Below are 13214 nucleotides of genomic sequence, written 5' to 3'. Positions count from 1 at the left end.
TGATTAGTCACCTGACTGGTACATCATCCTATCAGCTCCAGAGGAAAACCACCCAACACAGCAGATCGGTCAAGGCTTTATTCCGTTCCGACTCAGTAAGAAAAACAAACTGAAACCGTAGTCTACAGGGGTACAGTTGAGATGAAACAGTAAATTAAAAGTGACTACTTGTAAAGATCCGGAGGTGGGTGAGATGGCGTCCTGAGACGGACGGACGGACTGTCCCTTGCAAGGACGCTGAGGACCACCAGGGGGCGGTCCCTCTGCAGCAGGACCACCAGGGGGCGGTCCCTCTGCAGCAGGACCACCAGGGGGCGGTCCCTCTGCAGCAGGACCACCAGGGGGCGGTCCCTCTGCAGCAGGACCACCAGGGGGCGGTCCCTCTGCAGCAGGACCACCAGGGGGCGGTCCCTCTGCAGCAGGGTGGAGAGGGTCACACCTTCGGTCTAAGGTGGTACGAGCATCCAGAGGGCATGGAACACTACTTCAATATTTCCATAAAATATCAGAACGAGAACCAGGAGTAGTAATGTAAAAACAGAGAAGCTGACACCTTATTTATACTACAGGAAACACTAGTGTGGCTGGTTAGTCTTCGGGGTTATGTGAATATCTACCTGACCAGCCACACTCTACATAAAAACAAAGCCTTTCAACTCTGTCATTTACAAGAAGATCAAACCATCCCTTCGAGAGGCTGAAGATGCAAAAGGTTGATAAACAAATAAAATGCAACAATTCATTTGTAATTGCCAATGAAACACTCATGATAAAGCGCATGTTAAACTAACAAACCAATGCAGAAAGGGCCATGAGAAATGGATGCAGAATTTAACAGCAAACAATAAGGTAAAGGCGGCACCAAGAGCCACCTGGTGGCCATACGACATAACTACAGTCATAAGGACTTTTTCAAGACATTACCCCTCGAAGGACATTACCCTTACAAGACGTTACCCTTGTTGATGCGTTCATAGTTAGGCACAGAGGAGCAGACACCTCCCCTGTAGCATCTCTGTCACACCGCTAGTCAGGACAGCAGCATAGCTATCGATCAAGACTAGCCAGCTCTGCTAAATGTAGCCACAAGCTAGCCATTAGCTAAGATAGCTAGTAGCTTGTCTGACTACATGTAGCCGCTAAGCTAGCTTGCTGTTAGCTCAGTACAAGAGTTCAGTTCTTCAGTCAGGATGCTGCTGCTGGGAGATGGGGGGGGGGGGAGCAAATTGTCAGTGGGTGGAGGAAGAGATGGAGGTGTCAGGGCTTGGGGGAAGGGGACATCCCTGACCAGGGAGGCGGGGGGAGGGGGGGGGGGGGGACCAAGGAGGGTTGGGTTGAAGAGAACCTCAGTCACTGTCAAACTTGATGGAGTTGATGGTGGTGGAGATGGCGCCCCCTCGGTAGCTGCCACGCTTCTTCTTGGTCTTCTCGTGGCGGAAGGACTTGCCCTTGGTGAACCGCAAGACATCGTTGGCCTTCTGGCCCCAGTCACCGCTAGCGCCCATCTAACGGACAACAAACAGGTATGTCAGCTTTGTAAACATCGGGTCACCCTTGCATCACAACAGGAAGTTACTGTATGGACTCTAACGTTTAGAATGCTAGGAAGTGATAGCGACGGGAGAGGAGACGCAGAGATGCGCTGAGGGAGTTATTCTCGTGTCGTTTTTTTGCCGAGTCAGTGGAGAGGTTTCTGCGTGTCGGGGAGGGGAACTCACCTTGGCGTCAAACGAGTTGTCTGCGAGACGGTGATCCACCTCAACATCCTCCTCTCTTATTCTACGGAAAGGTACATTGGCAGTCTTTAGAGAACACAGAGGGAGACACACGAGACAGAAAATGCGTTTAGTCAGAATCCTGCAGTGCCTAGTCCCAATGGGCCATGCAGCTTTAGAGAAAAGACATGCATAACTTATTCACTGGTGAGCATTCAACAAACCACAACCCATCACATACACCACTCCACACATACACCCATGTATCCAAGCCATGCTTTGGTTACAGACTGAAGGGCAGGCTCCTGGAGAGATACCTGCCTGTAGGCTTTGCTAATCTAGCAAACCTGATTCTAATAATTAGCTGGTTGATCAGGTAACTGGTTTTGAATCAGGTCAAATAAGTGTGGCTGGAAAAAGGCAGGCAGGCAGGCAACTTTCCAGGAACAGGGTTGGAGACCCCTGGGGTAGTGCATCTCTCCCATCCCAGACAGATGTGCTCAAGTTCAGAGCTTAGACAGACCTAATACCCCAAGCAGCCAGAGACCTGAAACCATATCTACAATCAGGGTCCTGCAGATACTACCACCACAACAATAACCTAGTTTCAGCCTTTTGTCATGAATCTACCTGTGAAAGATTTGACTGGTTGAACCATGATGCAGCTGTGTTAGCTCTGCACCCAGCAGCACCAGGGGGTCTGGACTCAGAGCTCCAGACTTCATCCACACACTCCTCACCTTTGGCTTGACCTTGGGAAAGGTCTGTGGCGTCTTAGGGACTTTCTTGCTCTTTGGAGTCGTCACTTCTGCCTCCTCCTCCTCCTCGCTGTCAGAAGAGTCTTCATCCTTTTTTCTCTTGACTTTTGTTCCTGCGGAGACAGGAGGTGTTTGTTTTAAACTCCCCAGCCGCCCTGCTGGAGCAGTAAAACTGGCCAGTGTGAAACTGAGGCATGCTCCAAAGAGCAATAAACATGAAAAAACAACAAGGACATAAAACAAACAAGCTTGAACTTTAGCTAATGGGCCGTGCGAGGGGCAGGAGGATTTATGGACTAGAAAATTCCACAGGAAGCATTAAGTCTTGGCTGGTTGTTCATGGAACAAAAATGCCTAGTAGCCAACCTGCCTGGTAAAAATAAAGGGTCCCATACAAGGAAGGGGAGCCTCTTGAGCTGTAGTCAAATGTTCTACCACTAACCTATACCCTTTAGTTCCCCCACTCCCTCCTACCGTTTGTGATTGGTGTCACTGCTGCTAGGGTGGGTTTACCCTTAGCCGCCTCCTCCTCCTCCTCCGATGAGCTGCTGCTGTCCTCCTTGGCTTTGGGAGGGGGGGCAGGAGTTGTCTTGGGGGTGGGGGCAGCCTTAACTGTTTTACTGTTTTCCTCTTCCTCCGAGGAGCTGTCGTCGCTGGAGGACGACTCCGCAGGCTTGGCGACTGCCTTGGTGGCAGGGGCGGTGGCTTTGGGCGTTGCCGCCTTCCCATTGGTCAGAGCAGGCTTTGCGGGAGTGGCTTCCGTCTCTGAGTCGGAGGAATCGTCAGAGGAGGAGCTGTCTGCTGTCTTGGCGGGGGCAGGGGTCTTGGTGGGGACAGGCTTGGAGGGGGCTGTCGTGTTCTGCTCTTCGTCGCTGGAGCTGTCAGATTCGCTGCTGGACTCAGGAGCTGCCTTGCTGGTGGGGGCAGGGCTCTTGGCGGCTGGTTTAGAGGCTGGTGTGGCTGGTTTAGAGGCTGGCTTGGCCACAACGGTCTTGGGCTTCACAGGCTCCTCCTCTTCCTCGGAGGAGGAGTCAGAGCTGCTCTCCTCTGCTGCTGCAGGTTTGCTCACAGGGGTGGCTGGCTTAGGGGCTGGTTTGGGGGTGGTGGGGGCCGAAGCCTTGGTCTTGGCTGGCTGCTCTTCCTCATCAGACGAGTCGTCAGATTCTGAGCTGCTCGCTGCAGCAGCCTTGGCCGGGGTGGGTCTGGGGGTGGAAGTGGACGCCGGGGTGGGTGTGACAGGTTTAACGGGGGCCTCGTCGTCTGAGCTGCTGTCGGAGTCTGGGAACACAGGAGGACAACTATGTTTGCAGATGCTACAGCTGGGCGATGTGACCAACAAAAAATTACCATTTGTTTGGTTTCAACTGATCAATAACAATCATTATCACAGGAGTTATCTAGCTAGCTGTGTGGGGTCTGGTACAGCAGTAGGCGTTAGCTAGCCAGCTGTGTGGGGTCTGGTACAGCAGTAGGCGTTAGCTAGCCAGCTGTGTGGGGTCTGGTACAGCAGTAGGCGTTAGCTAGCCAGCTGTGTGGGGTCTGGTACAGCAGTAGGAGTTAGCTAACTAGCTGTGTGTGGTCTGGTACAGCAGTAGGAGTTAGCTAACTAGCTGTGTGGGGTATGGTACAGCAGTAGGAGTTAGCTAACTAGCTGTGTGTGGTCTGGTACAGCAGTAGGAGTTAGCTAGCTAGCTGTGTGGGGTCTGGTACAGCAGTAGGAGTTAGCTAGCTAGCTGTGTGTGGTCTGGTACAGCAGTAGGAGTTAGCTAACTAGCTGTGTGTGGTCTGGTACAGCAGCAGGAGTTAGCTAGCTAGCTGTGTGGGGTCTGGTACAGCAGTAGGAGTTAGCTAGCCAGCTGTGTGGGGTCTGGTACAGCAGTAGGAGTTAGCTAACTAGCTGTGTGGGGTATGGTACAGCAGTAGGAGTTAGCTAACTAGCTGTGTGTGGTCTGGTACAGCAGTAGGAGTTAGCTAGCTAGCTGTGTGGGGTCTGGTACAGCAGTAGGAGTTAGCTAGCCAGCTGTGTGTGGTCTGGTACAGCAGTAGGAGTTAGCTAGCCAGCTGTGTGTGGTCTGGTACAGCAGTAGGAGTTAGCTTGCTGAATCAGTCTCTCAGTTTGGTCAACAACCACATGAGTTTGTTCCTCTGCTAAACGATTGTTTTCCATCTACTGAAACACTACACAGACAAACATATGAAATATGTCTCGTGAAAATTCAAGATAATTTCATCATCCAGCCCATGCAGACACTATTTTTAATGGCATACAGGGGTGAAATTTGGACCTGGGACCTATTGATGTGCAGTCAAAAACTCAATGAAAACCAATGAGGTATGACCCCCAAACAGTATGTCAGCTTTAAAGATCCTGTAAAGCCAAATCCATGATTTGCTTCTCAATACATTGTATACGTGTGAAATGAGTTCCTGAAAGCATGTGCAAAGCGCGAAAACTTTGTCGCACTGAAATGTGGAGTTAGACCGCAGAACAGTTTCTCTTCCGTTTTCAGATCAGGTTTTAATGGGCGGAGCCAAAAAAGTACCCATCTATGTCATTTTGACCCTTCTACGTCAGATCACTGAATGGTTCCTCCTGCTGTACTGTTATTGTAGCCTACATCAGCTAGCTAGCTAGCTTCAGGATGTCTCCCTCCACCCGCAACTGCATCTTCCCTGGATGCAAGAACTTCAGCTGCGCTGCAACGCTATTTAATTTCCCTACTGATGAGGAAAGGAAGAATAGGTGGATTGATTTTGTGAAGAGCCACGCTAATGGAAAGCTTCGGATAAACTCTGCAGTGACCATTTCACGGCGGATAATTTTAACATGGACCAGAGACAGACCGGGTTCAGGGACACACGGCTTCTCTTGCAGCGTGGAGCCGTACCGAGCATCGCCCTCCCGGCCGTTCATCCTCCGGTCGCACCTGGACCATCCACCGCTGCCAGCAGTTCATCACGCAGTTCTATGTGCTTGTTATAATTATACTAGATAACTTTTCCAGAGGTATTTCTGCTATGAGTTAGTGCACTCCGCTAACTTGATATTAGGCTACTCGGTGTAGAATGATGGTATTTTGGTGAAATGGTAGCTAATGTGCTAGAAGTAGTTAGAGCTCACTGTCTGCTGTCCATTTTTACTCCCGTGTTGCAGCTCAGGGGAACATTTCATTTATATGCATCTGTATGTTTCACTCATTGAACAAATAAATTCAAGTTCTATACTGTTTTGTTCGGCTTGACGTAGCGTCCATTATCTGGGTCGTAGGTAAGCAGCGAGGGGCGGAGCTTCAGCTCCTTCAGGTGACACGCCCCCCCCAGTCTCAAGCAGAGAAGAGTGCTGACTTTCTCACGATTTCAAAGCCTAATTTAACATACTTGTCTTTTTTTTCATTCGAATTTGGATGGGTAGTTAACACATTCTTCTGTGGTGTGGTGAACTTAAAACTCGTTTTCAATTCCACTTTACAGGATATTTAACTGACAGCAGCTCTATAGCCAGTAAGTCATCATGTCACCTCCAAGACTGTCTAAACCCTTTGTCTAGAGAACAGGGCCACATTAGAAAAGGAGACCGGCAGAGCCAGGAAACGGAACCACGCTGGTCTCCTGACAGGTCTCATCTGGGTCGTAGAATGTCTGATCTGGTTTTATGCCTGCCCACCATCACATATCCTTCTACTCTCTAAGAAGCTGTTAACTTTGTTTTTGACTCACCTGAGCTTGAGGACTCTGCCTTCTTGGCAGGAGGGGTCTTGGCTGGGGCAGCTTTAGCTGGGGTAGCTTTAGCTGCCGGCTTCTTGACCTCCTCTTCCTCGGAGCTGGAAGATGAAGAACTCTCCTCTGCTGCAGCAGCCTTAGCAGGAGTCATCTTCGGTGGGGCAACTTTAGCTGGGGTAACTTTAGCTGGGGTAGATTTAGCTGCCGGCTTCTTGGCCTCCTCTTCCTCCTCATCGGAGCTAGAAGATGAAGAACTCTCCTCTGCTGCAGCAGCCTTAGCAGGAGTCACCTTCGGTGGGGCAACTTTAGCTGGGGTAACTTTAGCTGGGGTAGCTTTAGCTGCCGGCTTCTTGGCCTCCTCTTCCTCCTCATCGGAGCTAGAAGATGAAGAACTCTCTGCTGCAGCAGCCTTAGCAGGAGTCATCTTCGGTGGGGCAACTTTAGCTGGAGTAGCTTTAGCTGGAGTAGCTTTAGCTTTAGCTGCCGGCTTCTTGGCCTCCTCTTCCTCCTCCTCCGAGCTTGAAGATGAAGAACTGTCCTCTGCTGCGGCAGCCTTAGACACCTTCGGTGGGGCAACTTTAGCTGGGGTAACTTTAGCTGGGGTAGCTTTAGCTGCCGGCTTCTTGGCCTCCTCTTCCTCCTCCTCCGAGCTTGAAGATGAAGAACTCTCCTCTGCTGCAGCAGCCTTAGCAGGAGTCACCTTCGGTGGGGCAACTTTAGCTGGAGTAGCTTTAGCTGCCGGCTTCTTGGCCTCCTCTTCCTCCTCAGAGCTGGAGGATGAAGAACTCTCCTCTGCTGGGGCAGCCTTAGACACCTTCGGTGGGGCAACTTTAGCTGGGGCAGCTTTAGCTGGGGTAGCTTTAGCTGGGGTAGCTTTAGCTGGGGTAGCTTTAGCTGGGGCAGCTTTAGCTGGGGCAGCTTTAGCTGGGGCAGCTTTAGCTGGGGCAGCTTTAGCTGGGGCAGCTTTAGCTGGGGCAGCTTTAGCTGGGGCAGCTTTAGCTGGGGCAGCTTTAGCTGGGGCAGCTTTAGCTGGGGTCTCCTCCTCCGAACTTGAGTCTGGGGGAGGAACAACAGATGAGCTTGCATGAACGGTGTAATTTTCTCTCCAGCAGGCTGAGAGTGCATCTGACCAGCAAGCTCCTACCTGAGCTATCAGAGCTGGACTCCGGCTTCTTGGCGGCAGGTTTTGGGGCAGCAGGTTTCGGGGCGGCAGGTGTGGCTGGGGGCGTCTTCACAGGGGCAGGTTTACCTGAATGGTGTGAGGCAATGTCAGACCTCTGGGAGAGCCAGAGAACCAGGTCTACCCCTTACAACCTCCTCACCCTCAACCTCCCAACACCTTAATCCCCAGAACCTTAACACCCCTCACCCCCATACACAGGACTCCTGAGAGGAAGTTTATAAAACAGTAACAGGTGTGCTCAATGAATAAAGATCGATTTCAAACTCCTGATTGGCTAGTGAGAGCGGCCTCCATGTTGGTGCAGGCTGCTGTCTCTCCAGGCCTGCGGAGACGTCCTCTGAGGAAGGCAGCAGGACTGTGACGAGCCCTTACCTGCAGTCTTCACTTCCTCCTCATCGCTACTGCTCTCTGAGGAGCTGTCCTGGGCCTTGCTGGGGGCGGGGGTCTTGCTGGGGGCGGGGGCCTTGCTGGGGGCGGGGGCCTTGCTGGGGGCGGGGGCCTTGCTGGGGGCGGGGGCCTTGCTGGGGGCGGGGGGAGGGACAGCGCTGTACTGCCCTACAGAGACACAACACGGGGCATCAGCATCAAAGCGGTCAGTTCTTAAATGGGAAGTGTTCAGGTGTGATTGAACTTGGGACAAACATAACACATACACCCCTTACCAGCTTTGGGCTTTTTGCAGGGAGGAGCATCATCTTCCTCAGAGGAAGAGTCTTCACTGCTGGACTCATCTGCAGGGGGGGTCTTGGCTGGGGCCTGCAGAGAGAAAGAGAAGCTAGGGCTGTAGAGGGGTTTTCTGCTCCTACTACCACCCCATGGGCAGTGGTGTTCCTTCATGACAGGGCTCTAGAGTGCGACCAATTTGGTTGCACTATGCGACCAAAGTGTGTACGGGTGCGACAATTTGTTCCTGGGTCGCACAAGTGCACCTAACCTCCTCGCATCCGCTGTCTCTCCACAAACGAAGCGTTTGTTATCCTAAGACGGAACTGACACTCATGGTTGGATCATATCGTGGTCTAAACCAATCAGACAGAGATGGGGCGGGTCTTTGCCTCTGATTGGCTGTGGTCCAGATATTCCTGTAGCTCCGTGCTGTGTGATTGAAATTACGACCTGAGCACCAGAGAGTCAGTTCAGCAGACCTGGGCGTTGTATGGCCCGCGGGCCATAACTGGCCACAGGCTGTCTCAATCCGGCCCGCGTGATGTAAATCAAAAATTTAAAATAAATAAATGTGTTGAGCGGTAGTAAATATGTAGTCCTGAAAGAATACAGTGATCAGGCGATTTACATATGTGCACTTGCGCAACCTCACCGACAGGAGAGTTAGCTGTTGGTTAGCCCTCGAAAATGAAAAACTGTGCCACTGAGTAACTTTTAACAAGACATGGACTTCTAAGTATCTGTTTACTGAGGTCAAAGTGAAAGCTGTGAAGAAAAAAAACTAACGCGGACATAATAAGAACTTGACTGATTCAGTGGGCGCGGGCTGATGGTTTGTTAGTTGAACTGCAAACCCTGATCATTACCTGTCAGCTGTCCGTCAGCTGTCCTTCGCATATCCACCTCAGACATTCAGACAGATTGATGCACTTGTTCAAGCCCACTGGATTTCTCTGACAGAACAAAATGAACTGAAAAAAAACGTATTCCTTTTTGTATAAAGTTGATCAATTCCACATCTTTAACATACTGCAAAACAACTTTTCAGTGTTTGTGAAGATTAACTGGTTACAAATAAAATGAAACACTTGTTGTTGTTTATACTGTTTATTACTTCTATAATCTTTCCTATTTGACCTACACCAAAATCTAAAATATTTATATAAATATTTACAGAATATCCTTATTTTTCTGATAACCAGTAGCAGCTAATCAAAATATATACTTTACTGCTTTTTACAATGGGAGAAAATGAATAGTGAGCAAATTGATAAGGCCCTCCAACACATTTCAGGTTTCTCATGTGGCCCCTTGTAAAAATGAATTGCGGACCCCTGAGTTACGAAGCTGGGCCATGGAGCTAACCCATGGAGCTAGGATTTTGATGCTAGGGAGTGTGGCAAGATGATTTAGCCAAGGCCATAGGGCAAGAAGGCCAAATTACAGGTGTTGGCCATCTGAAGGGCATGCGACAGCAAGGTGGGACCCGCTATAAGATTGAGCCATGAAATGTTAGGTCCCAGTTCAGGGAAGCACTTTTAAACAGTAGCACTTTCTATTTTGAAATGTTTTATTTTGCTTAAAATGTTTTATTTTGGTAGCTCAGTGAAGCACTTAAAAGATTTATTTAAATTTTTTTATATACAGTATGATTGTGCTTCAAATAAAAAAAATATTTACCAACACCGTATTCTTGTTTAAGATCATTTACATAATATATATGAATGTATATGGAGCGTGATAAAAAGGTGACCTTGAAATTGTGGCGACGCAAGGAAAAATTTGGGTGCACCTAAATAAAAGTTAGGCGCACCAGTGCAACAAGTTAGTCTGGAGCCCTGCATGAATAGACTTAACAGGTTGTAGAGCTGGGTGACGCCCGAGCCTGCACACAGCGCACCACAAGCAGAGAGAAAGAGGAAGGGAGACTAGACAGAGGGGGGGAGAAACAGAAGAATGAGATGGAGGGGGAGAGATTGAGATGAGGAGAGAGCAAGACAGGTAGAGAGGGGACGAGCGGGAGGTCTCTGGTACCTTGGCAGGCGTCTCGTCCTCGCTGGAGCTGTCTTCACTGCTGCTTTCCTGCTGCTCAGCGGCCTTGGGGGTGGGGGTTGGTCCTTCTGAGACACCAGGGAACACAGTCACCCAGGGACAAGGACCAGTAGGCAGCCACCCCAACCACACACCCCCCTCTACTGAACCACAGAAACCCACTGATGTGCGTGTTTGCCAGGACTTACTGGCTGCTCTGAACATGCGTGTGGTTCCCAGAACTTACTGGCTGCTGCAGCAGGCTGCTCCTCCTCAGAGTCAGACTCCTCACTGCTGGAGCTGGAGTCCTTCTTCCTGCCTCCCACCGCCAGCCCTGCCTTTGCTGGGGCCTTGACCGCTGCTGGTTTCTGTCAACACACAAGGGTTTATACCAGTGAGACAAGATCAGGAAATGCATAAGTCCAGGTTGACATCTCCACGAAAGTAACCTCCTGCTCCATGGTGACATCTTACATGGCTGAGTAGCAGGACTCCAGACTAACTTAGCATCAGTGCTACCACAACATCAACTCATGGACATCAACTTTCTCAGTTGGTAACAGCTGCACCTGAGTTGGTTGCAATCTTTTGTTTTGTTACAGCGCTATATGAATTACTGACTTAAATTGTCTTCATTTTTATTCCCAAGTTTTTCATTGATGCAAGTTGTGAGCACGATAAAACATGCTTACAACAAGCCCGTTATTACTTTGTACGAGTAGCAGTTAATATGTGCGTATGCAATGTCCTTGTGTACAAATTCAACATTTGAGAGTTGTAAGCAACTGCGAGCGAGCTACAGGAGGAGAGGGGTCTCCCAGCTACGGGAGGAGAGGGGTCTCCTAGCTACCTTAGCTGGAGGCTCGTCTTCAGAGTCCTCGCTGCTGCTGGACTCTGCTGGCTTTGCTGCAGTGGCCATCTTAGCTGGAGGAGTCTTCGCTGGAGCAGTTTTAGTGGCTGAGAGACAAGAGGAGAATCTAAGAACTACTTCCAGACAATGCAGGTGACAGCTTTATTAACATGTATATTAAGTATTCTTGGTGAACACACAAGCATGTGTATGATTCATATAATAGCAGATGAATTATGGGGTCACAGGGGTCCAGTAACTACCTGCAGGAGCAGCCTTGGCTGCCTCCTCCTCCTCGCTGCTCTCCTCGCTGCTCGAGCTCTCAGTGGAGGTCTTGGTCTTCTTGGCTGACGGGCCTCCTGCATCACTGGTGAGAGCTTTCCGCTTTTTAGCTTCAGGAGACCTAGAAAGTCACAAACATTACTATCACATCTAGGAGGACTGGTGTATGAGGGATGCATATCTTGTAATAGTTCGGGCTAAATCTTACACTACGAGTTACAATGAGACTGAAGGCATCCTAGTCACATGTGGTACTGCTCTGGGGTTTGCACACAACACTGGCAAGCATATTCTACGATTATCATACGGTCAAAACAGCGGCATTCAAGCATTAAATAAAAAGGTAGTTCTGCAGGTGATCACAACCATAACTTAGGAATGCCTCCCCCCCTTGATGTTAGAAGTGTTTAATCTTTTTAACCACGAGAAATCAAAAGGAGAATGGCAAGCTACTCACTTCACCCAGAAGTTGAATATGTCTTCCAGACTTTCATCATTGTTCTCACGCGGGTTCTGTTGGGAGAGAAATGGAAATAGCATGTGTTAATGACTCCACGGGATACCTCATACAAATCCCAACTATTCAACACAAACAGGCGTTTGCAAGGAAGCGTTTAGCTATCAAACATTAGCATTAATTCTAGGTTGTTATCGACACGTGTTGCCACAGCAAAGTTGGCCTGCATTGCCAACTAGCAAGGAAGCTCGCCATATTCGCCAGCAGCAACTGCTAACTAATGGTGAAGAGATAAGCTGTGTGAGAGCTATAGATTTACGGTAGGAGGTACTTACCACTTTGGCCTGTTTAATAAACTGCTGCGCAGCCTTTGTGAACTTGTTTTCTAATAGAAATGAATAAACGTGCTTAAAGAGATCACTCGGCACCGAATTTTGCGCCGCCATCTTCACCACGCACGTTTGTAGAGACTCGACAAGCGTCACATGTGAGTTGATTACCTGGCGCACAATAAGGCCGTTTGCAGGTGGTCCAACGTTTTATTTATTATTAGGACATAATGGTCGTCAATTTTTTTTAGGTTTACCTTACTGAATACTATTAAAATATGTTTTCCGGTAATAATTGTGTATTTTATCAATGTATATAAATCCTTACATGTTTTAAAGTTTGTCTCATGTATTTTACGTCATGAATACGTTCTCTACTTCCTCCCTTGCCTCATGCCATAACATGGTAGGAAAGAAGTCCTTGGTGGTGTCTCGAAGCCGTAAAATGGAATCAGCGAATCTCTAACCGGAACTATTCGAGCAGATTGATCGTTTATGTAATTTTTACTGGACGTTAATTTAAAATATTTGAACAATGCCGCGTTACGAACTTGCCCTTATTGTTAAAGCAATGCAGAGGCCCGAAACAGCGGCAACTCTGCGGAGGACAGTGGAGACTTTGATGGAGCGGGGAGCTATTGTGAGAGGTCTAGAGAACCTTGGCGAGAGATTGCTTCCCTACAATATATCTAAACACAACGAGCGCCACGCGCGTGGCGGGTACTTTTTACTCGATTTCCACGCTGCTCCCGCCATCATCCCAGGGTTGCTCAATCATTTACATCGAGACGTGGATGTTATACGACCCACCGTCTTGAAGAATGACACGGAGAGCTCCCATGAACATTGTTGTGGGACATCTGCCCCCATGCTCGATGACACTGTCCGCAACTGAGTGTAAGCCATGCAACTAATGGGAGATGTCGCATACAGTTGATTCCTGATTCGTTTGGACATGAAAACAATCAATCATCATTTAATCCCATTATCTTTAAATTGCTACTGATGCAATGGAGTTATTGACATGTGTCCTGATTGGTCTGTTATAGCTAATCACTGTTTTGTCTCCACAGTGCGTCCTATGCAGAAGAGCCCCATCCCCTTGAGTGTGCTGATCTACCCCGTCTTCGAGTGTTTATATATCATTATCTATCTATCTAACTGATGTAATAAACGACACTTTTGTACAGACTGTTTGTTGCCTACGTTGCAGATTTTCAATC

General features: G+C 49.0%; 2 protein-coding genes across 2 annotated transcripts; one reads left to right on the top strand and one right to left on the bottom strand.

Moving 5' to 3' along the window:
• Positions 1 to 64: 64 nt before the first annotated feature.
• On the bottom strand, positions 65 to 12123 carry nolc1 (nucleolar and coiled-body phosphoprotein 1). The gene is made up of 14 exons (XM_067236665.1): positions 11998 to 12123; positions 11663 to 11718; positions 11187 to 11326; positions 10924 to 11030; positions 10321 to 10441; positions 9972 to 10162; positions 8039 to 8132; positions 7749 to 7931; positions 7338 to 7442; positions 6191 to 7249; positions 2948 to 3751; positions 2456 to 2586; positions 1719 to 1802; positions 65 to 1505 (listed from the first exon to the last, which is right to left on the bottom strand). Exons 1-14 carry the CDS (start codon positions 12106 to 12108, stop codon positions 1347 to 1349), a joined length of 3345 nt encoding a protein of 1114 aa, XP_067092766.1. The 5' UTR covers positions 12109 to 12123; the 3' UTR covers positions 65 to 1346.
• A 256-nt stretch (positions 12124 to 12379) lies between these two features.
• On the top strand, positions 12380 to 13183 carry mrps6 (mitochondrial ribosomal protein S6). The gene is made up of 2 exons (XM_067236767.1): positions 12380 to 12888; positions 13065 to 13183. The coding sequence occupies exon 1, from the start codon at positions 12527 to 12529 to the stop codon at positions 12884 to 12886; it is 360 nt and encodes a 119-aa protein (XP_067092868.1). The 5' UTR covers positions 12380 to 12526; the 3' UTR covers positions 12887 to 12888; positions 13065 to 13183.
• The last annotated feature ends 31 nt before the right edge of the window (positions 13184 to 13214 follow it).

This window comes from Osmerus mordax, chromosome 5 (genome assembly GCF_038355195.1).
Source record: "Osmerus mordax isolate fOsmMor3 chromosome 5, fOsmMor3.pri, whole genome shotgun sequence".
NCBI classification, from domain to species: domain Eukaryota; kingdom Metazoa; phylum Chordata; class Actinopteri; order Osmeriformes; family Osmeridae; genus Osmerus; species Osmerus mordax.
This window is presented reverse-complemented; position numbering and strand designations above follow the sequence as displayed.

Bases quoted from the DNA above. Each gene is read 5' to 3' on its own strand.
- nolc1 (XM_067236665.1), bottom strand. From the start codon at position 12,108: ATGGCGGCGCAAAATTCGGTGCCGAGTGATCTCTTTAAGCACGTTTAT. The intron at 11,719-11,997 runs GTAAGTACCTCC...CTCTCCCAACAG, and splicing joins TTATTAAACAGGCCAAAGTG to AACCCGCGTGAGAACAATGA. The intron at 7,932-8,038 runs GTAAGGGGTGTA...GTGTCTCTGTAG, and splicing joins CTGCAAAAAGCCCAAAGCTG to GGCAGTACAGCGCTGTCCCT.
- mrps6 (XM_067236767.1), top strand. From the start codon at position 12,527: ATGCCGCGTTACGAACTTGCCCTTATTGTTAAAGCAATGCAGAGGCCC.